Genomic DNA, 24,133 nt, shown 5'->3' with positions numbered 1-24,133 from the left:
ATACAAATCCAAAGCAAATGAAAAGATATGTGGTCAGATTTTGACAGAAGGAGGAAATAAGATTAATAGAGCCAGTATAAAGTAAAGATTTCACTTCAGTAGCCAGGGGTGTGTCGATGTGAGGACATGTGAATACCGAACAACTGAAAGGAGAATTAAATGGTGTACAAAGCTACACATGATTATATTGGAGATGTAAAAATATATTGACATATCTGAGAGGGAAAAAATATAGAAAAAGTATAAATTTAGGGTAGGCAGATTGAGAGAGACATTCCTTTTAATTTCTTTTAATTGTTTTTCATTAGGAAAATAACTGTAGGTCAACGTTTTTAGATTAATATTGCAAATCGTTCATGTCTTTGACTGAAACATGAATGATCCACAGACACCAGATGTTATTTATCTTTATGTAAGCCAAAGATATTAGCTTTTGATTTCTTTGAGTAGTTTAGACAGTTGCTGTCCAACTACGCATTTTAAACAACAGCAAGGGTATTATTATCAGTTTTTAAGACATTTCAGTCACTATACTTTGGCTCTATTCCTTCAGCACTTCTGTGTTGGTGGTATCTGGGATCAATATCTCAAAACAGGCACCTTAAAACATGAATTTCCTAAAACATTAAGAAATACTTTCACACAATTTTATTAAAGGCAGATTTATTGCTGAATGACCTGGAATTTCCACTTCTTGTCGGCTCCACAACTGCTACTGGCATCTTCTTGAATGTTATCTCCCCAGTATGGCAAAAATGTCTTCCCCTTTCCCCCGCTCCCATTAGAAAGATATCTGGATTCTTTGAAATGGTGATATGTATGGAAGATCATACAATGCTGCCACTTTTTCTCCATGACCTTGTGATTCAACAGACTAGCAGAAAATGGAGTCACTTTAAAAATGAGCCATCAGCAGAATGTTGCTTAAATAACCTTCCCCAAATTAAATCACTGAAGGGCAATGCAGAAGTAAACATAGGCATGAAAAAGATTAATTACATGTTGTATGTTATTTCCTGAATACTCTATTCATGAGCTCAGACCTGCAGTCAGGATTTAATTGATTAACATGTGTTAATTTTCTTTTAATAGTCATTTTGCTTGAAAATATAGCCCAAAATATTTTAATATCCTCATATGCATAATTCTAAGACGTCTTAATAAAAAGTTAGTTTTTATTAGTTTATGAAGTCATTTATACAATTTTGGTTATGTCAGGGATTTTTCAAGGAATCTTGATGTCAGATCATCGAATAGCACATTACCTCACTTTGTCTGATTACATAATTCATTATGTTTTCTGGATTTTATTAGCTGGTATAAAATTATTTTGGAAAAAAATATGTAAATAAATATGCTTTGTTTCTTAAATTTGTGGCAGAGAAAATAGTTAGAGCCAGCAACATCTCCCCTGGATTTTAGGAGAATGGTATTACCCTGCCTTTCTCTGAGAGACTGCTGGTTACCCTCTGTCAGTGAGCAACTGTCTCTCTGCAAAGCAGAAGCACGATCTCTTTTGTCTGTGATCAAGGCAATTATTTCATAGAAAGTGGAATTTCTTCAGAATGACTATGTACAAGAGCAAGCGCAGAAACCAAAGATGTAAGTAAATTGTAAAGGTTTTTAATTTTCTTGCAGAGGAGGGAGAATAAATCTCCATTTCATTGAAAACATGATATACTTTACCCTGCTCTGGTTGAATTTTACCAGGAAAGCAGAAACAGTATTCCATGCCAACTATCCCACCATATCTCTGTATTAAATGCATAAAAGAACTTTAAAATAAAAAAAAAAAAATACAAAAATTAGCTCACTTGTTACTATGGAAACCCTCAGAAAGCTTTATGATATCAACAAAGAAATAAAGATTGAATATAAGTTTAGTTCAGAAGAGCCCTTTATCCAGGGCTTAATGACTGGGTAGCTGTAGCCTTTGATTTGACAGGGTTAACATGCTTTCACTTGGTGGACTTTTTAATGTGGTTCACATTAGGGAGCCAGTGATACCAGAACTTTAAGGGTGGTTATTTTATTTTCCTCCATCATAACTTTCAGAATTAAGTAGTTTGCTTAAACTACAGAAACTGGGGAGGAGGAGGGTGGGGAGATGGGAAGGGAAGCATACATGTGTCTCTGCTGTGTATTTAAAACATTCCAGCCCTGAAAATTCACTGGCTTCTAAATGCTTGATTTTCCAGTTAAGCACCTGACAAAAAAGACATTCCTCTAAGAAAAATGCCACATAGACACTGTGTGTTTTCAGGGAGAGAACAGGAGGGGGGGAATATCAATTCAAAAGCAGATAAGTTTGGACTTCATTTGAACAAGAACATTGTCGTTTTTCAGAGGGATATATACAGCTATATCACTGAACTCAGTTTCTGGTCCTTATAGATGAATCTGTATAGATGTCTTTCAGTTTGTCTTGATCAAAAGAAATGCATGTGCTGAATGCAGAAAGTTTGGCAGGACAGATCTCTGCTAAAATCTCTGCAACAGAAATCCATCATCTGTTTCACACTCAATAAAATAAATTATCATAAATTTTGTTCCCATAGCAGCAATGAAATAAAATTATTCATATACAGGCAAATTATAATTAATCTCGCTCATTTTAACATATTAATTACTTCATCTTTATTATGTAAACAGGGAGCTCTTTCTATAGCCAGCTGCATTCTTGCAATCTCTCTTGTCCAAGCCTGGTTATGGTGTACAATAAGAAAATTTGTGCCTGGGTAGCTGAGTTAGCTTTTTATTGCAAGAATACAGTCATTCATGGGAATGGCACAGGGTGCTTCTAAGAATGCTTTTGTGAAGACAACCTGCCTTTCACCGCTGCTGACTCCAAGGAAAATCTGTGATTTGTCTAGATGAAAAAAAAAGAATGAAACATGATCAGAATCAAATTTGTAATTATGAGGGTGGTTGTTGCAATGTTTTCTAGTTTTAGAACTGTCACTTGTTTTGAGATCCAAAATGATAAAATGTCTCAATATTATATATATGATATATTATATATATAAAGGTGTGTATATTATACATATATAGGTACCAATACTGTATATGTGAATGCTTCATTAATACCTCTTTGCTAACTAGCAATTGCAAAAACCTTAAAAACCAAACAATTCAAGCAATTTGAAATTGCTTTGGTTGATATCATTCAAAGGCTTTTTGAAGGATAGATTTCACCCAAGCAATTGTTATTCTGAAATATAAGGGATTATGGTAGCAGCTGCAATTAAACAGTAAGCAGGTACTACATTTTCTGTGCATTTCTGGTGGCCCTTAATAAGTAATAATAAAAAATATTTAGTATATAATTTCCAGTGTGTGTGAGGTAAACCTTGAGGCTTATATCTCCTCACTACCTCTCACTACCACAGTTGAACTTGTGGCATAAAATGAAAGTGAGATTTGTGTCTTTTTCTTTTTCATTGAAGTTCTGCTTTTGGATTTCATATACACTTCAGAGTATTATAGCCATTGTTTTCCTAACCCTTTTTTAATGTTTTAAAATAAATACATTCTGTACTTAATTTAAAAGCACGTCAGATTGGAGAGAAGGATAGAAAAAGTAAGGCATGATGACATTTTTCTAACACAAAATATAAGTAATCCCCATTTCCAATGTCTGTCCCAGGTACAAAACTGCTGCTAGAGGGTGATTGTCCTGCTCTGCTCTGCACTGGTGCGGCCTCACCTTGAACATTGTGTGCAGTTTTGTACGCTACAATATAATAAAGATATTAAGCCATTAAAGAGTGTCCAAAGGAGGGCAACAAAGACGGTTAAGGGTCTAGAGGGTAAGTCGTATGAGGAGCAGCTGAGGTCACTTGGCCTGTTCAGCCTGGACAAGAGGAGACTGAGGGAAGACCTGATTGCAGTTACAACTTCCTTATGTGGGGAAGAAGAGGGTCAGGCACTGATCTGTTCTCTGTGGTGACCAGTGACAGGACCCAAGGGAATGACCTGAAGTTGTGTCAGGGGAGGTTTAGGTTGGATGTTAGAAAAATGTTCTTCATCCAAAGGGTGGTTGGGCACTGGAACAGGCTCCCCAGAGAAGTGGTTGCAGCACCAAGGCTGTCTGAGTTCAAGAAGCATTTGGATGATACTCTAAGGCACATGGTGTGACTCTTGGGGTTGTCCTCTGCAGGGCCAAGAGTTGGACTTGATAATCCTTGTGGGTCCCTTCCAATTCAGCATATTCTGAGATTCTGTGAACACATGCAAAAAAATGGGTTTATTTACCTGTCTGTAAGAATAGGATGGAGGTTCCCTTTATATCTTTTTAGCTACAACGTCATACATAAGTCTTCTAAATTCAAGCTAATCTTAATGTTTAGCTTCTGTTGTAACTTTGATTTAGATTCTAGTCAAAGTTGTGTTCATATTAAGTACAAAACATATTTTATTTATTCCATAACTGTTGTAATTTATGAGAAATAAAATTAACGATCACAGAAAATTGTAAAACATGCATCACTAAACAAGCAAAATTCAGATTAAGGCTGTTTCTGTTTGACTCTTTGTACCTACCTACAGATACACACACAGTCTCCATGCATACATTTCTGTGCACACAAAGATTATAGAACACTTGATCCTTCAGGATGCTTGATTCAGGATCTAGATGATAGACTAGTTTCTCATTTCATTGCATGGACATAATGACTGACTGAGGGGAAACCATTGTAAAAACTGCAATCTTATAAACACTGAAAGACTTGGAAATGTGTGGTGATGGAACTTTTCTGAAATAAAAGGTTTGAATCTTAGACTGTCCTGCTTTGGGGCTGCAGCTGCTGAGGAGAAGGGTCAGAAAAAGAATTGTGGTAAGCTGTAGTGCACATGTGGGTCTTCTGCATGGAGATGTAGTTATTTACAGTTTCTTCATGGAGATGCCGTGCCTCCAAGCCTCCTCTCATGAAGCAAGTAGCAGACATTCCATTTTTCACTGGGGTCTTCCTTGTAGACTTTACTGTTACAGAAGTCAAGGCAGGCTACTATCCTTGAAGACAATAAGATTGGAAAATATTTACTTACCTCTAAATCAGCTTTAGGAAATTCTCATTATTCTTCTTTATTCATGGTTTCTGTAGCTTGACAAGTTAAATCTCCATCACCTTGTGGAGGGCTGTGTATGAAAAGAATTAAAAGATGATCCTTAATATTTCTTCATTCTAACACTCAAAATTTGACTCAGAATAACTGCAAGAGGATAAAGAGAGAGTAAGGACTACTGTGGTGTTTTGAGGAAGGTGTGCAGCAACAGCCAGGAGGAGATGGCAGTGCTGCCTGGAGTGCAGAGACTGGTGTGGGACTTCCCTGCTACTCACCTGAACTGGGGTTTGGAAAGTTAGGGTAAAAATGAAAAAATTAGGGGGAAAAAATAGGACCTATCTTTCACTTTCTTCAGCTTCATGTTTTCGGTGTCATGGGATCTTTCCTGCACATCAGCAATGACAATCAGAGCACAATGGCAACTGAGGCAAAGAGCAGTTACTTCTGAATATTGGAAACCATCAATAAAGTCAAGAGTTATTGTAAGTGTGGCTACAGATCCTGTCCCATTCCAAGATGTTAATTTTCCAGGGTGACTTCCCAAACTTGTCCATGTCAATATGAAGAATCCTGTCAACATCAAATGTCCCCGAAATTATGCTCCAAATGCATTAATGACTTTTGCCATGGCTTGAATACCAGTTCCCTGTAAAATATCTGGTTCCTTTTATATATTACAGTTTACCTAGCTGAAATAGTTATTGCTCATTTTTTTATGCTGGTATGCTGTGAATGGTATATTTTTTAAGTAACCATATCTTGTGAAGGTTCTGCTTCTTTTAAACCAACAGATGACTGGTTATATTTCATGACTTTTATTTTTTTTAAGGAATAATGAGAGGGAAGACATTCTACTTCCTTTTATTCTGGCAATTTCTCTCTCCTCATAGGAAATGTGTCACAGCTTTACCTCTATGGATTATGGTTCTTTGTCCTCAGCCCTCAATTTTGTTTGATCAGTGCTAGGTTTCCCTGCTTACAGAGTGATGTAGTAAGGCACATGTACATCTATTAAAGGATTTAAAAAGTTATAGTAAAATGAATATAAAATAAATTATTTTCAAAATTATGCAAATAGCTGTTGCATATAGAGTTCATGTGGTTGGTGCAGAAAGTTATAGTACTTTTGCCTTAAACTAGTGTGTTGTATTTAGGGGTGTTGTCCACAAGCGACATCTGATGTATGTTTTTAAAGAATCCTTGTCTTGCTGGAGAAAGAATTTTCTGTATACTGATAACATCTGATGAGAAATTCTGTGAAATTCCAGTTTGAAGGAGTTTTGTCCTATCTGCATTCTTTGATCTATTGCATTGCCTGCTATATTTTCTTTCATTGATAAGGTCCCACTTGCCATCTTTTCATCATGGATTTACTGTTCTTATCTTCTTTGTCCCCCCTTACAGATAGAATAATCGCTTTCAGGCTTAAAAATTCTAGCTGGCATCTGTTGGGTTGTGTTATATTACAGTTTGATCAGCCCATGATTACTTCCATCTTCTTTTTGCCTCTAAGGGTAATAAAGACCTCAGTACTGAGGCTGTAGCTGCTCAACTGTAGCCTTTAATATAGTGTGTGCTAGGAGGTAAAGTGACTGGAAAACCAAATCTCACTGGGGAAAACAAGTGTAGTTACTGACCCAGATACATATAAGAACACTGCTTCTTTCCTTAAAACATCAGAGACAGACAACAAGGGAATATCTATTCAGCATGTTATAGAGACAGCTTTCTTCATGTAAAGCTATCCTGGAATAGCCCCAGAATATTCCTATCACTGCATACCTTCTGAGGGACTAAAGTTCAGTGCATTTAAGTATATCAGTAATAAGGCCAAGCAAGAAGAAATACATTATCTGCAGGAACACAAATATCATTGAATATTCACATCGCATGGATAACATCTTTATACAAATAAAAACTGTAATTGCTACTCAATAAGTCAGGGACTTCAGAGTTAGAAGCATTCTTCTCATAGCTTTGAAGGGAATTAAGAAGATGGTTGGCATATTTGAAATTATTCATGTTCATTAGTCCCATGTTACTAAACAGTAAAACTGAAGACATATGTCCCTCAGTGAAGCATGCAGTGCAAATGAGCTAGAATTTTTTCTTTGACACTTTTTCAACTATCCATGTAGACTTCTAAAATAGGCATGATTTTTTCTGCTTCTAGACTGTACAAATAAATAAAAAATATTGAAAGATAACTGTTTCAAAGTGCATCTTTTGAGAGATTAATAGTCTGACCAAACTCAACAGTCACATGATGCTTCCCACTGGTCCATAGGAGTCTGCCTCAGGAAGAAGAGTAGAATTTTTGTCCCCGTAGAGAAAATACCGAAAGTGTAGATAAAGATTGACAAATCAAAAACTTACAATCTATCTTTAAAAGGGGAGACAAAGGAATAAACAGTACAGGTACAGATTCAGAAGTGACTTTAAAAAATTTCTGAGAGCAGAAGTCAGAATACCTGAAATGCAAGTGGAGAACATAACAAAGAAACTCAGCCAGTCACTTCAGTTTTGTGGAGGAGAAATCTGGGGCAGTAAAAATACTTAATAATAGCTTTGGCTTCATTAAAAGATTATGGTTTAAATTTTCGGAGGGGTTTCTTTCTTTTGCATAAGAATAGCAGACAATATGCAGCAATTCAACAAAAAAGAATAAGTGGAAAGCTAGGGACATCTCATAAAAATGCATCTGCTATTTTTAAGGATCATAAAAAGGTAATTATTAAAAAAGATGAACATATGCAAATAATGTAATTTGGATTATGTGATTTCAAGTGTATTAGGGGAATTAGCAAATGAATGTACCATACCATTGAAAGTTTTATTTGAAAGGTCATTGAAAGCTAAGAAGGTATCCAAAATATAAATGTACTACCGGTTTTAATGTACACATAGAATCCTAGCCTGCACAGGCTGAAAACAAAAGCTGCTATGTTCATTAATAACATCATTTATCATTAGTGAAACTAACATTACTGTATGTTAGTTAGTCTTCTATAAGGAATTAAAATTTAAGATTTCTGTGACTGCACTCCAGTAATGACCAGACATCTGGGAAAACCAATAAGAGTTTTAAAAAGTGAAGTCCATTAAAAAAACAATCAACAAGCTGAAGATAATCATAGTCTAAACTAATCTATATAGAAAGACAATTCTGGCTCTTAAATTGAGCAGACATAAGTCCAGTTGTTAGAACCTAAATTTAGATTACTGCAGGCCAATTTAAGATATACATCATGTGAGTGTAATCAGTCATAAATTACTGAAAGAATTCGCAATTTCTCTTCCCCATCACTTGGATTTTGAATCCAGATTGCTTATCTAATTTTAAAGTCTTTTTTAAAGAAGTACTATCAACGTGATTGCAAAGTACCTATTCAAACACTAGAGTTTGTATGCAAGTTGAAGAGACTATTATTGTCATAAATTGCCTAAAACCTATAAATTTCTGGAAATCTTGAGGGAACTCTAGGCTTCTTCTAAAAAGATCTCTGTACACTGCTGTAGCACTGCCACCCACCTGTCTCCTCAGAAAAATGGGAAAAATCCTTGAGAGATTCAGAGCATAGAGAATATGTTCTCTTAAGATGAAAATCTGCTGTTGCTTATTTTCATGTAAAGTTTTGACTTCTTTTAAAAAACAAAATACTTGCATGACTGCATATAAGCAGTACAAGTCCTGATTTTAAGCACACATCTTTTTTTTGTTTTCATAGCCGACCTGATTTTTTTTTTTGTTGCCTTTAAGGTGCTTTCTTTGTAGGAACAGCACAAGAAAGAAAACCTCCATCTGATATCCAGTACAGGTCTTAACATCAGTCTTTGTCTCTCCCTCTTTTCATAAGCAGTGATAAGACTAAGCACAGTATGTACATAGTTACACCTTCACAAGGAAAAAAGGTATAAAGCTTTAAAAAATACCTTTCAAGTACCTCAAATTATTATCTAAAGTCTGATAAACCATTAAAAGGATATTTTCTGGTTGTGAAGCATCATCCAAGACCTAAATGATACACGAAGTCCAGCACTTTTTCAGCAGTTATATCTTTGAGATTCTTTAACAGTAAAATCCAGAAGCGTTTCTGGATATTACTTTAGAAACATTCCCCCTCCTCCCTCCATGCACTTTCCAAAAGAGACAGAGGTTTCAGGTGCATTAAAATCACATTACAATGAAGACTGTGAGCACATAAGACTCTAGCTCACGTTTAGACTCTAGCTCCTATCTATGGAGCATTCAGTGTCACATTTTTGTTTCTGAAAAACTCATTTTTTTGGCCTTGAGTTTCTATTTTCCTCTCCTTTCTTCTTTTTTCTTCCTTTTTTACTTTTTTTATTTTCAGTTATTAGTGTGTTAGACTCTCTGAAAAATTGGCTGCATTGCCAGTTTGTGTTGTAGATTATACTTTAGATTTCTCTATCCCTCTTTGTAACTAAGATGGAATCTCTTCTACGTTGTCTTTTGCAGAAGACTGTGGTCATCTTTAGAAACTATTATTTCTTTTTTTCCCCACAAAATAAAGTTTGCTTAGGGTTGCTTTTCACAATAAATAAATAAAGTATACATATTGTATTATAAGCCTTCTTTTGACCCTGGTGAGCTAGAAATTCTTTAACTACAAGACTCATTGTTTGCCAAATTGCTGGTATCTGTCTTATGAATGGTTTCCAAAGGCAATTCTATTGCTGATTTTGGTTCACCTCCAGGTCTGTCATAAAGCTGGGTCTAGGTGTCACCTTCTAGCCTCCTTTTACTGCTTGCATTCAGATATTATTTACTTAGAACTCACTGAAGTTTTAACACAACTTTAACTACACTTTGATTTGGCTATATTTTTATTGTGTTATTGCAGGGCAACCGGTCCTATCAGCACAGAGCTAAAAATTAATGCCGGAGAGTCTCAAAACTCAGCAGTCATCTTAATTATTCTAAAAATGATCTTTTCATTTTCCTAGAATCATAGAATGGTTTGGGTTGGAAGGAACCTTTAAGACCGTGTAGTTTCAAAAGTCCTTGCCATGGGCAGGGACATTTTCCACTAGACCAAGTTGCTCAATGCTCCAAACAACCTGGCCTTGAACTATCCTTCTTGAAGGGATGATGCTCTTCTTAAACATACAGTCTATAAATTAAAAAGAAAAAAAATTCAGTGAGAGAGTGGCAAGGTAAAGAGAGTCCTCAGTGGCTTCTTGTCCTCAGTAGCTGAACTAAAACCCAAAGAAAATCTCAGTGATTTAGTACTGGTTTGTTGTAAAATATGATGCCTGTCCTGAGAAACAAAAATATGTGTTATGATTGCATTTTTGGATATACTAAGTATTGATTTGATAGGCCTTTGGGTTTAATTGGTTTTAATTAAACCATTAGGTTTAATTTTATATTTTCTATTTAATATATTTGCTCAGGTTTAAGCCTTATAAAGATGGGCTCATGCTGGTATGGATCTAGTTTTAGCACATTTTTACTAACTCAGATATTACCTAAAATTAAAATAGGTTTTAATTATTGTTCATCTACAAATCACTTCCATGAGAGCAGAAAATCTGTTGAACGTTTTGTCATTGTCCTTACATCCTTGGTATTCAGTGATCAGCTTTCTAGGACGAACCTTTTTCTCTATCACAGTCCCCAGTAATATATATTTTAATACATATAAGTAGTCTGTGATGTACCACACATGCTGCATTGAACTTGACAGCGATCAGACAATAGGTTTTCAACAAGTACGAAATAAGGCTGTTAGTGAGTAGCTAGAGGCAGGCAATGAGTAGATAACATGCAACTACCAGTGCCTTCTCTAACAGTTTGAGAGCAATCATGCACATGTAATGATTTGGAATTTTTTATATAACCTGAGATAAAAAAGTTTCTGAGCACATTTGCAGAAATTACTGTATATATTACAGATATTTTGAGTGACTTTTTAGTAAGTCTTGATTGTCACAGACAAGCTGTTGTTAACACTCATGCTCAAAATGAGCCTTTTTGTGTTCTTTTTCATCTCTGTCAAAAAGAAAATATTTTCCTGTTATTCATACATATTTTGCTTATTAAAAAAAAACCCTGGACAAATAATTATTATTAATTATTAGTCTACAGAGGTATTACTATTTATATATGTGCTTTTATTAATTATCTCCTATACGTGAAAATGAATCTTTCTGTGATCAATTGAAAAATCTTTTTTTCCAAATTAACATTGCTGTAACAAAGCTAGGAAGATTTTGAAAGTAAACACAAAACTTTTTACATTCCCTTGTTATTGGATATAGGCTTTGGCCAGGGTATTTTAAGAAAAATTAGAAGGAGAATATCTCATGAAATGCAGGGTCTGTTGGATGGACCAATGAATGCTGCATGAATTTCCCTACTGCAAATGTTTGTGCAGTCACTGTGAAATCTGATTTCTTTCTTCTTTTTCCATAAAAATATATTACCATATATATTTAATTCTTTTTTTTTACCTTTGCCTGAATATATACCCACATATTTACATTAACTCACGCTGCTTATTAGAATTCAGTTTTCAAAATATTTTATTAGCCAAAAGTACTATTAATGATGTTGGAGAACATGTTTATATTTGAATTTAAAACCTGCTACCACATAATGTACTGTACATATTCAAACAAAATAGATCTGCTACACAATTATCTGTATTTTGCTAACTGGTCGGTCACTGTCCACAGACATCAAACCAGCATCCTGAACTATGTAAACTGACTAGAAAAACATTTTACTTCAGAAGACATCGTAGGTGTATAAAGGGAAATGCAGACATATGGGGGGGAAGAAAAAACATACATATAACTAGCACACATTTAATGGGAAAAAAGAAGTTATTCTGTGCATAGTGAGGTTACATATAAGTGATATGCATTGTCATCCATGGCTGCCAGCAGAATCTGGGACATGTATCAGAGAACAGAAGTGAAAAATGTCCAGTGAAAATTCTCCAGATAACCTCTGTTAAAAGTCAGTCCAGCAAGTAGGCTTTTAGCAGTATTTTATGCCTTTGAACATCTCCTCCAAGCACTGTTTTTGATTTATTGATTACAAAAGTTTTGGTCATGCAATACTGAAATCAATGGCAAAATTCACATTGACTGACATAGCATTGAAACAAGACTTTACTGCTTAGAAAAGAGTGACAATTATGTTGTCCTTCATACTGCAGTTATAGAAAACAGCCATATAACATGCCCCAGGAGTGTTTCCTTTGGGATTTAACTCTGATTTGAAAGAATGTCTTACAAGTGAATGTCTTTATATTCTGTTTCTTCAGCTGCTTGGTTGGAGCATCTGTTGGAACTGTTGTAAAAGTGTCTAATTTACCACCGTTTGCTGTAGCAGTTTTCTGAGAAAAATTAATAAAATCAACCATTAAACATTAATGTTTTGAAGTTATTAGAGACTTAGGTGTTGCACCTTCAAAATGTACTTTATTCTCACAAGTAATCTTATTTTCCTACCCGTGACTTTTTTAGAAGTGAAGGTCTACTTTGCACGTAAACAATCTTTCAAGTTATTATTGCTCATATATGTAGGTACAAATACACATTAAGCCAGTGTGATTTCTGAAGTAATTTCTCTACAGAAGAGAGGTAAGGTAAGGTTAGGTAAGGTTAGGTAAGCACACGATGGTTTCACCCAAATCCATACTCAAGTTTTCCTTTGTGTGGAGCAGAGTTTTGTAATGGGCAAAAGTGAGGATGTCACGAGTTCTCCCAAGCAGGGAATTGGGATGCTGGAAAGAAAGCAACTATGTCTTGTGCTCAAAAGCATACCTGGATCCTTTCATTTAGGCCATGTAAATATCTTGCCATACACAGCAGCAGGAGATAAGTTCCATTTATATAGTTTCCAGTCAACTTATTTAATTGCAAAAGAGAATTATTGAATTAGTATATTAAGGGACACAATATTTTAGGCAATCCTTCTTGGGAAATTATATAGTCAGACCTTAAGAATGAACCTTACAGAAGACTGATGTTTTTTAATAGGCATAGATGGTTTTGGGGCATTAACTGAATCTTCAGAGATCTGTCTGCCAGTTTACTCTCTCTTCACCTAATAAAGGTGAAAGAAACTTTGCAAGTCAGTTTTGTATGTGTTGTATCAGACAGACATTGAAAAACAGCAAAAAAATATGTGTACGTATTTTCATTCTCTCAGTTCTGAAAAGCCACCAGCCAAATCAGTTTAAAATACATTTAGTAAAGGAAAAAGAAATGTTGGTTTTTGCTTTTTAATAATGACATATTTGGCTGTGCTTCAAGCAAATGCAAATTAAGCAGCCAATTTTTAAACCCTGCAATAAGTGGAGTTTTTTTAAGGGAAGCTATAACACATTTGGAATACATTCACACTGCTCGCTATTATAATATAAATTTTCTAAATATAAATTATTCAGAAACTTTAGGACATTAATGTAATTTAACATTTCATATGACAGTGCATTAACATGGTGGTCTGGGCTCTAAAAAATATGAGATAATAACAAAATGGTTTATGGCAGTGTTCATGTCTGCACTAAAGTTCAAAGGATTTAACACCATCTGATCAAGGTGAAAATTTTTTAAAAGAATATTAGTGGCCTTTTGATGGAGATACTAGAGTCAAACAGTACTAGTGATTTTCCATTTAATGTTGTCATGGCAGAGTCAGTATGATTTATTGAAGGATTTTTCCAATGATGGACCAAAGTTCTAGAAACTAGAGAAATTCTTTTGTTGTCCTTACTAACTTATTAAAAATAACACCAATAATAATAATAAAGCTCATTGAAAGGGCCTATAGAGAGGCCCACAATTGTAGGCTATATATATAAAATATTGTCTGAGGCTGTGATCTCTGGATTTGAATCTAAACTCTAAATGATCAAAGTCGGTGGTAGAACAAGCTGATTGAAAATGAAGCTCAGAATCAGAGGAAGTCTCATCCCAGATCCCTCCCCTTCAATTGCATCATTCACAACTTTTCTATAAGTTTGGTAAGTTATATACCGGAAGACACATACCTCAATTGTGTTTTTCACTCTCTTAGTAACAATCTGACTCTAGTTATACTAGAAAGGAAACATTTGTTACTTATTTCTTAAAACTCTTCTGTATAATTAAATATTATTTGAACTTTTAGGTATTAATTTGTATTTCTTATTCTATGTCTTACAATAAGTAAGTCACAGATAAGGAAAAGGAAAGAACTGGGGGAGAAGAGAGAAAAATGGAGCTCACTTCCATGCTGTAGTGAAAGCATTATGCTATTGTGGCCAGAAACTTTCATTCTGAAAAAGTAACAGTTCCTGTCTTAACTCTACAAAAAATTGAATCCAGTCTTGGAAAAAAAAAAACAACAGCATCCTGGTTTTTTCCTTGGAAGGAGATCACACACTTGCAGCTATATCACTGTCCTCACTTAGACAATTTGAGGGTAATTTACACAGGGTCCTCTTTTTCTCTTTATGTAGCAAAAAAAAGTCACAGAATTGGAATAGTACAAGCTGACTTAAGGAAATATATAAATCTATATTACTTCTGCTATGTTCCTCTTCAGCTTGTATCTCTGTCTGCAAGGATTCTCTACCTGAAATATAGCTCAAACCGCTGGAAACTCAGCAGGTTGCAATGAATCCAAAAATATTAAAGATAGCTATATCTCCTATATCTTTCATCAAATTTAAGTAATTTCCCCAGTGGAATGATTTCAAAACTACTTCAGTAATTTGGGTGATACTTACAAGGCTTAAGAAAGTTTTACTCTGAAGGGATTTGGTAATTATGGACCATAACTTCATCAGGTTTTTTTTCCTGATGTGCAATCAACTTGCTATTTGTCATGCCCTTAATTTTATGGCATGTTAGGCTCCTACACAGTCTTAAATAATATGTGTCTAATTAATGCTCCCTGATTTCATCAACATACATGGACTACTCCTTCTGGAACTTTTCTTTCCTTATGAGTGCAACAATATTGTTAATATTTAGTACATAACGAGCTTTTTTATTTTCCCTTGACACACAAATTGTAGCCTTATCTTGTGATGTATAACTACTGGCAAGGTCCTTAAATGAAAAATAAGACTGCGTTCCCATGACAAAAGGTCAACTAAGAATACATGTCAATCACACCTGTTTCATTTCCACAGCTGTAGAAATTTATTTGCCACAAAAATGATTAGTTATTTTGATCATTGAATCATTCTAGCCAGAAAAGTAGAGAGTATTAAACAAGGTCATTAATAAGCTTGGGATGTGCCTGTGTGAAAGAGTAATTAGCTTGATGCATGTTTTAATCAAAACTGAATGCAATGTGTCCTTAGCCCGATACTACTTCTGCTCATGCACAGAAGAAATATGTTTCTTCAAAAATTTTGATTTTAAACTCCTTTAAGAAATGTAATTTTTTGTGTTTACCATTGTCCTGATAAGTGTTGCTATTAAGTTTCTCACTGAACTATAACTATTAGACTCCTGAATTCAAGAATGCAGGTGTCTGACAGATCTTAAAACTCCCAAGGCCACAAGTGTCACTGAAGTTCATGTGCTAAACCCAGCAGCATTACACAAAAAACCCGAGGGCTGATCCTGATGATAAACATCCACATAAACACAGCTTAATCCTTCTCTGCTTCAAAAAAAAAAATGGTCATAGGTAATAATCTTTTAAAATTGTTAAGCATGAAATCTCTTCAGCTTATTGTGGGTGTACCCTGAAATCATAGAATAATAGAATTGTTTTGGTTGGAAGGGACCCTAAAAATCATCCAGTTCCAACCTCCCTGCCATGGGCAAGGATACCTTCCACTAGATGAAGTTGCTCAGAGCTCCACCCAACCTGGCCTTGAACACCTCCAGGGATGAGGCGTCCACAACTTCTTTGGCCAACCTGTTCCAGTGCCTCAGCACCCTCACAGCAAAGTTTCTTCCTAATATCTAATCTAAAGCTACTCTCAGTTTGAAGCCATTATAGCTTGTCTTATCTCTACAGGCTTTCTTGTAGGTTCCCTTCAGATACTCTAAGGTCACAATTGGGTTGCCCCTAAACCATCTGTTTTCCAGGTTAACAAACCCAATTCTCTCAGCCCGCATGCAGTACTCAGTGGTAAATTGGTTAGCATCAAGGCTGCTCAACAATCTGGCACCTCAGAGGTTAGAGGTAAACAAAGTTTGAGAATGACCACTGTAGATTGTTAAAAGTGTTTTCAGACTTACAAAGGTTTGTATGAAGTTTTAGATTATTTTAAAAGCAAAATACATGCTCTTTATTAATTCAAAGTAAAATCAGAAATGTTCTTCTTGTTGTATTCTTCTTTAAAAAAAGATATATTTATATTTTTACATATATATATATCTCTCCATGTTCTGTAGCTGACTTCTTTCCCAGTTCATGCCATTTCTCATTACACTGTCTGGTACAAAATCCTGTGAATATATTAATCCCTCTGTATCAGAACTACAGTGATTGCTAGCTGAGGCTTAAGAAGATATCCCCATTGTAGCAGATATGTGCTGACAGTATTTATCATCTGAATCCCTACACAAGGTGTTTATCATGAGCCATGTGCTTCCAGGCTAATGCAATTTTTCCCATTTGAACATAGCCACCTGTGATAAACTCACCCCATACAGAAGAAAAAAATCTCCTATAGGTTCTCCAAGCAGATACGCTCAGTTGCTCTTTCTGAACAAATATTCTCCTGAGAACAGAAGTTTTTCTGGGTCGTGCTGACAGTTTTTGTGAAGAGTTCATTTGAGGTAAAGGAGTCTCTATGTCAGGAGAAAAGTGTTTACCAGTTTACCAGTGTTTACAGACAGGTGATATAAATTATATCAGAAATTGTGTATCAGCAGAGGCAAGGAATTTGCTATGCCCTGTCCCAGGGTTTGAAAGACTATTCAATTCCTCCTTTGAGAACTTCGCTACACTGCTGGGAAGTATTACAGACATGTAAGAGGAAGGAGAAAGAAGAGAAAATAAGACCTAGGCATCACTCCATAACTTAAGTGGAAGAGGGGGAAGTGTTATTCTCAGTTCCCAGGTGGGAGTTGGCAAAGGCTCCTATGGATCCCACAGATCACAGATTTCCTTTTCCAATGAGCTCTGCCTTTAGTCAATGTTGTGTTGATGGCCTCAGAAGATCCCTCTGGCTTGCTTAATCCTACCAGCAGAGATCCAAATTGCTTAGAAATAACACCATAATTAGTCATCCAATTTGACACCAGCATGGGAGGTAAAGTATGAAAAGGCTTTTTCCTGTCTGTACCATACCATTGTTATTTCTGTGATCAGAAGGTAGATATCTCATTTAGCATGTGTTTAGAGATAAAAGTGCAACATTTTTAATTAATTGCCATACTAGAAATTTGAAATCAGATATAACCAGTTTTGACAAAGAAATTAAGTGTGCTATGACTTTCTTCAAGTTGTTTGCTTTAAAGGGGTAGGTTGCTGTGTATTGCAAATTGTTTGCCATCCTTTTCTGTTAGAATAATTTTACAAAATCAAATTCTCCTTAGGGCAGAATCTATCAATAGAATATTTTCACATGCTGTGACAAATTTCTCCCAGTCAACACTTCACACATTTGATTGATTCTGGCTTTTTCTCAGGAACATGATTTTGCAATTATGAGAAATTCTTACCACTTTTTATTTCCCTTGTTTTAACATTGTATTAGAACATTTTTATTAGGGGAAAAAATACTAAAATTTGCCTTTATGATGTTCTTGCAAATGGAAGTAGTGAAGAAAGGTACTGGAGCAGCAATATGCTACGTGACTCTTAACGGTTGGTGGTATATATTTAATATATGAGTGTAACAAACATATTATTTATAACAAATTTCTTTCAATTTTTCCCTGTTGTAAACTATGTCACTCAACTTTAGTACCTGCAGCAAGAGCTTTGTGTAACACAGTGGCTAAAAGGCTGAGTTCTGTCTACATTACAACTTCTGCCATTGCTATAGCTAGTTTTGGATCATCCTGAATACCTAGCCATAATGTGTTTTAATGCTATAGCAGTAAATGACAGATTGGATCCTTCAAACACCATATATACACTCTGTCATTGATTGCTGCTGTTAATGGGGAGGACTTGAATATGCAAGCAATAATTACAGATGAGAACTCACTAGTCAAAGCCTTTTATATAGACAATCTTGAAAGTCCTAGTCTGTTGGCTTCTTTTTTCCTGAGCAATACTTTTTCAGACAATATGCACAAAATTAATAGCAATAATTTCCTGCAAAAAACATCAGAGCACTTAGTTATTCCAAATTTACATACTTTGTTGATGATCTTATTGGTGGTATACGAAGGTAAGTGTTCACCCTCACGAAACTATTTTTAGAGAGACGAGACATTTTCCTACATTTTCACTTTGCTTTTCTTTATATTGAATAGGAATCAGAGATGGATATAAATCTGCTGCATTTTTAGCTAGTAAAATATGCACAAATGCAGCTGCTGAACATGGGAAAATTAATTCACATGTAAACATTTTTAAAGTAAGATTGGAAAAAATATTTAAACATCATCGTTATGTACAAACTAAAAGATGCAATTATTGGATGCATTTGTACAACTATTTTTAAATCTTGGTATCTTCAGTGGAAACATGTTCAAGACTATCTTAAGTAATTATCCATTTACTGTCAGAAAATTACAAGGCAATATATAATCCATGACATAAGTCATGTTTGGGTTTTGTATGTCAGTGTCTTTATCTTGCAGGATACTAAAAGAGATCAGCTAGTAAATGTGCTAAGTCATAGCACAAGGGGCATCCACGAAGTCAGGAGCAACATGCCCTGAGCTCAGCCTAAACATGATGTAAATGGGACTGACAGGACTGGGTGCAGAGTCAAAGAGGCGACATTTAGAAAAAAGAGACACTGGTCAAATACAGTGCATTGCTGATCACCAAGCTGCAAAATCCATAATCCATGCTCTAACACTTGAAAAATTAAAGTCTTTTTTTTTTTGGTAGCTAAATTACTGAGGCAATTAGTCACAGCATGAGGTTGTGTTGTCTATTCATAGATCCTATACCAGAGCAGTTGGATACAGCTCAATAATAAAAATATTTATATTTTATTCCCTTCTTTATTCTTGTGGTATTTCTTACTGTCTGTGATTTTTTACAGCTCCTTCTTGTTTGCTTTTATGGAGTTTCTAGAGCACTTTTGATAGTTCAGTGTATTTTTTTTTCTTCTTGATACACCTCTTTATTGCTCAGATGGCAGAAAGAGGTGATCATTGGAGTATATGGGTACAATTACTCTTTCTGATTTAGCATAGTACTTCTAAATTTGTTCATTTGATAAGACCAAAAATATGTAAAACACATAAAGGACATTTTTATGTTCATGAAACATGATATTTTAGATCATGTAAGACCTAGGTAATTTTTGTCATATTTATTAATTTGTGCATACAATAGAGTGGATTAGTCTGCATTTGAAATGCCTCTTTCTCTTGACTGTCTCTGTCTTTTCCCACCACCATTACAGCCTTTATATCACTGTCAAAATACTGGGTGTTTTCCCTCTTTCTTGGCAGTTAAAGTAATAACATTCTTAATTCTATGTCAGTTTTACAACCCTACACACAGTCATCCTTTAGCTGATTACTGTTTCTTTAAGCAGAAGTATTAACACAAGAATAAATGCCTAAACTTGATAAAACCAAGGAACAGCAAAACTCTCTTGGCTAAATTTCAATTTCACAGGTACAAGCATTTTAGATATTAGAAATAAATGAAGAACCAGTTCTCTTCTTTTGAACTAATTCTGTTTCTAGTAAAACGAAATGACATGCTTCACTGCCCACGCTCCCTGTGCCAAATGGATTTTCTCTTCAGCTTTTACAGTATTAATATCTGTGATTTCTCAAATGCACACCTATAGCTTGGTACTTTTATTGCTTTCTGGATGTCTTTGGGAGGACTCTGTCCTTTCTTGTGGTCACCATGTTAACAATTATTATCTAAGGTTACAGATGGAGTTAAAGTACATTCATAAGGGAATTTAGAGACCAGTGGTGTTAAGATGAAGAAAATAACCGCTGTCAGCAACAGGCTCATGATTAGAAGGGAAAAAGTACCTAGTGGTTCCCTACTTTTCCTTTTTAATCTTCTGTTCACCAGGCCTTCAGTTTATTATCTTGTTTCAAATCTTTGTCAAAATGTCAGGAAGAGTCATTTATGTCATAAGTTAAGAGCCCTGAACTGCAGTGAGCTTTTTTTTAATACTTTCACAGAAGAAAGGTAATAAACTCTTACTTTGTCCTAGTTAAAATGGCAGAGAGTGCAAAATGCATGTCATGGTTTGAGCAGCCTCAAAATCCAATTCTTGATTCCTAGCCCCCCCCTCCCACATCTCAACCCCATGTGAAATGGGTTTTCCAGACAAAAACACAAGACTCAATATGGGGGGAAAGGAATATATTACAGGACTGTACAAATAAATAAATAGTATAATACATTATATATATTCTTAACTCTATCTCTACCATGACAATAATATTTACAATGGACCAAATCTCTTCTCCCTCCAAATAAAAGTCCAGGAGAGAAGAAGAAGGAAAGACCCCTTCCAGTCTCTCAGCAGCAGGTCTCTCTCTAGGCAGCAAGCTCTTCTTCTCTTCCATGCAGCAGAAGCAGTTGCTGGCTCCCTGCCAGCACACACGAGGGAGGCCTCCAAGCCTCTCTCGGCCCCCGTCTCCAAACAAGGGGTCTTTCCGTGGGCTGCTGTACCCCAGACAAGGTTGCGTCACCACGGTCATATCACGAAGCACAGTGGTCTTCGTGACGGTCTGGTATCCTCAGGGGAAATCAAGCCCCTGTGCAGAGCTCCCATGCTCTGACTCAAAGATGGCTGCCAGCTCCTCTGAAGCTGCAGCAGCAGTGGGGGGGGCCAAGGTCACCCCACACACACACACATTCCTTTGGCCGTCCTGGCTGAGCTCTCAGGAGGCCGGAGCTTCTTAGCTCCTCTCTGTAGTGCATACTGCACTCCAAGACTCTTTCAAGTGAGTCCAATCATCCTCCTCTCTCTCAGAGGAGTCTCCAAGGGAGTTTGGGGGTTTTGGTTTTTCAGTTCTTACCCCCCGAAACTCTGTCCCTGCAGTGGCTCAGTTCTCTTGTCCTGCTTTCTGCTACTGGATCTTTTCCTCTTTTTACTCGGCTCGCAGAAGTTTTTCTGTCTGCTTCCTCGGTTCTTATCAGTTGTTCTTTGCCACTGCTCTTTGGACGCTGCTGTTCTGCTGCTGCTCCCAGCGTCTCCCACTGTTGCTTACCGGGAAGAAACTCCCCCAGCTCTTAGCCACAGGCACTCAGTCCAACTTAACACTGTTTCGAGTCCCTGCAGCTCCCCAACCGGGGGCTGGGGGGGGCAGAGCCCCCCAAGGGGCCGGAGCCCCTTCCTCGTGGCCTCTACAACATGGCCACCACTTCTTCAACAACCAGTGCCACTGCTTCTTTTCCGGTCCAGAGAGATATGTTTATATTTTGCAGGAGCACTGATTGGGTCAAACCCCAAGGGTCACCACCCCCTGGGGGTTACCACTTTCTTAGTTTCAGGGGGAAAACCTGACTCAAACCACTACAACGTAGCTGCAAGAAATCATATCTAAATGAGAAATTTAAAGAAACTGTGCAAAAAGCTAGATTCCTCATTGTTATTTAGTAAAACCCTAATCCTAATGGCCATTTGCTTTCCAAACTGTTTAGAAATTTTATTTTCTTTTCTGAAATCTGTTCTTGATTCAATCATAATCAAAAAAAAAAAAAAGAATTCAAATAGGAACAATAGCCCATTTAATCTCAGTGGAGTTAGTTAGAGCTGAAAAAAAGAAGAAATGGTCTCCATCTCTCTCTCCATTACTGTAGGAGAACCTAAATTCAAAAGCACAAAATATTTTCAATCCTTGTATGATCCATTCACTTAAGAGTTGGACTTGATGATCCTTGTGCATCCTTTCCAGCTCAGAATATTCTGTGATTTTGTGATGTGAATACAGTCAAGTGCTTGGACGTGGTTATAGGAACAAAGCCCTATGACACCTTTCACATATCCCAGAAAACTGAAGGGTACTGCTATGAGGTTCAGAATGGGACAGCAGGAGCAACTCCATGGATGTCCTTCTTACTGACAGTGTGGACTGGAAGTTAAACTAAAACAGCACCTTTGGTTAGTTGCCTTTATTCCCTACCCAGAGTTTGATTATACAACTCCCCCATGGTAGCCTGTCAAACGTGTTTGGTCTTCACAATATGGATCGCCTTAAAGAAAGCTTGGCTTTTATGTAGCTCCCTAAGAGAAAAGGCTGATTTTTCAGGAGTGATTGCATGCAACGAGTCCTGTTCTTGGGATAGAAAATTAAATGAAGGGGGCTGACTTTTGCAGATGTGTGTGTAAGAGAAAAAGGTATAAAACAGATGAATTTTGAAAGTAAATAAAACTGAGGTCCTATCAAAATATAACTGGTTCTATGGTTCTGTTTGGTTATTTGTTGTTGGTTTGGGTTTTTTTAAATACTGGTGCATAAGTTGATACCTAGATTAATAATCAAAACAATTTTTTCCAAAATGGAGGTCTTAGGCTATGCTACCAACTGCTTAGCAGTGCTGTGTCTTCACTATTGCCTATTTGATAGAAGTGTGGATCTCTGGCTTCCTACCTCTATTCACAGTACAGGAATTTAACACTGCAACTTTCTTGTGTGGTTTCTATTGTTGGATAAAATACTGTCTTTTGAAATAATTTATTGAGTAAACAAACATAAATATACCTAGTCAGCAGTAGAATAAAAGATTTTATTATTTTATATAAAAAACCAAACACTGTATATTTAACTTATATTAAACTCTAAAAGTTGGTGCTGAGGTGCATTTTCTGAGACACATAAATGAAAATTGCATCTGATCTCTGAACAAATTCCTTTCATTGCTGGGATGTCAGTGACTGAACTATAAAAATGACTACATGAGCAAAAGACCTGTGATTCACCTCTCTCCCAGTATCATCCTATATCAGCAGAGAGTTTAAAACTTAACTTTTAGTAGAACTAGCAATAGCAAAGACTATTAAAATCTCCCATACTATTCTGCATTCTATAAAACTGCAAAATTTTGCCAAATTCATATTTAAAATTTAAAATAATAATGTTTAAGCTCTTGCTGCATTGAGTATATTTACACCTCTAACATGGTAGCTTTCCCAGTGTCTTCTGCTTTTTGTACACTGATTCCTTTTTCACTATTTCTCGCAGTTTAAAAATAATTAAATAAAACTGAAATTAGCTAAAGATGTGATAGCTAAAACCTTTCCTAGATTAAAAAACTCGGAACCTGATAATCTGCATATGGGTGTGGCTTTCCATATGCAAATACTCCAACAATTAGCTCTCTCGAAAATGCATGAAAAATACATTCAGATATTTGCAAATGCAAGATTGCGTGCATGCACCATAAAACTTCATTATATTCCTCTGTGAAAATCAAGACCTCAGTTTCATCCTTAGAATCCTAGGGGACTCTGTGCCAGGTTAGATAATTCCTGCATCCATGCTGCTGTGATACACTGTCACACGTGCCAGAAAACACACAGTCAACCCACAGACTCATATGTACGCTGCCTAAGAAGCAATCAGAAGCAGAAGCAGGCTGTACCCAGTTTATTAATATCGTGAGACCTGAGTGGAATATTTATATTCTTAATGGGATGCTCTTAGTTCATTTGCCCTCCTATTCCCTTTCTACTATACAACAGACTATATCCCTCTGAGAGCTGAAGTCTGTGTCAATGACAATACTAATCCCTGCCACGCCTGCCCTCACTCATTGTTCTGACATGGCAGCAATATCATTTCAGTTTTGGCTGGCATCCTAGCAGACAAAAAATGTGCTGTGCACCATCCATCATGACTGTCCTTAGGAGCATGTGTCACCAGGGGTAGCATATCCTGAAAAACCTGTTGAACCCAAAACTGAGCCACTGTCATCTTCAAGCCAGTTTTGTCTTCCTTCGAGGATAGTCCTTCACACTCA

The 24,133-nt window shown here is 36.2% G+C and overlaps 1 protein-coding gene across 7 annotated transcripts in view; it reads left to right on the top strand.

Moving 5' to 3' along the window:
* RALYL (RALY RNA binding protein like) overlaps positions 1–24,133 on the top strand; it is a 383,196-nt gene that overhangs the window by 269,194 nt on the left and 89,869 nt on the right. For 2 of the 7 annotated variants that reach the window (XM_027686149.1, XM_027686066.1), the window contains exon 1: positions 1,488–1,602. The exons of the other annotated variants lie outside the window; for them this stretch is intronic. In XM_027686149.1, coding sequence (XP_027541950.1) covers positions 1,566–1,602 — 37 coding nt within the window. In that variant the 5' untranslated portion in view covers positions 1,488–1,565. Of the gene's footprint in view, positions 1–1,487; positions 1,603–24,133 lie in introns of those variants that run through there. 7 annotated transcript variants of the gene reach the window in all.

Source organism: Neopelma chrysocephalum, unplaced genomic scaffold, assembly GCF_003984885.1.
Source record: "Neopelma chrysocephalum unplaced genomic scaffold, ASM398488v2 Primary Assembly neopelma1_22, whole genome shotgun sequence".
Lineage (NCBI taxonomy): Eukaryota > Metazoa > Chordata > Aves > Passeriformes > Pipridae > Neopelma > Neopelma chrysocephalum.
The sequence above is the reverse complement of the archived record's forward strand: the minus strand, read 5'-3'. Positions and strand labels throughout refer to the sequence as shown.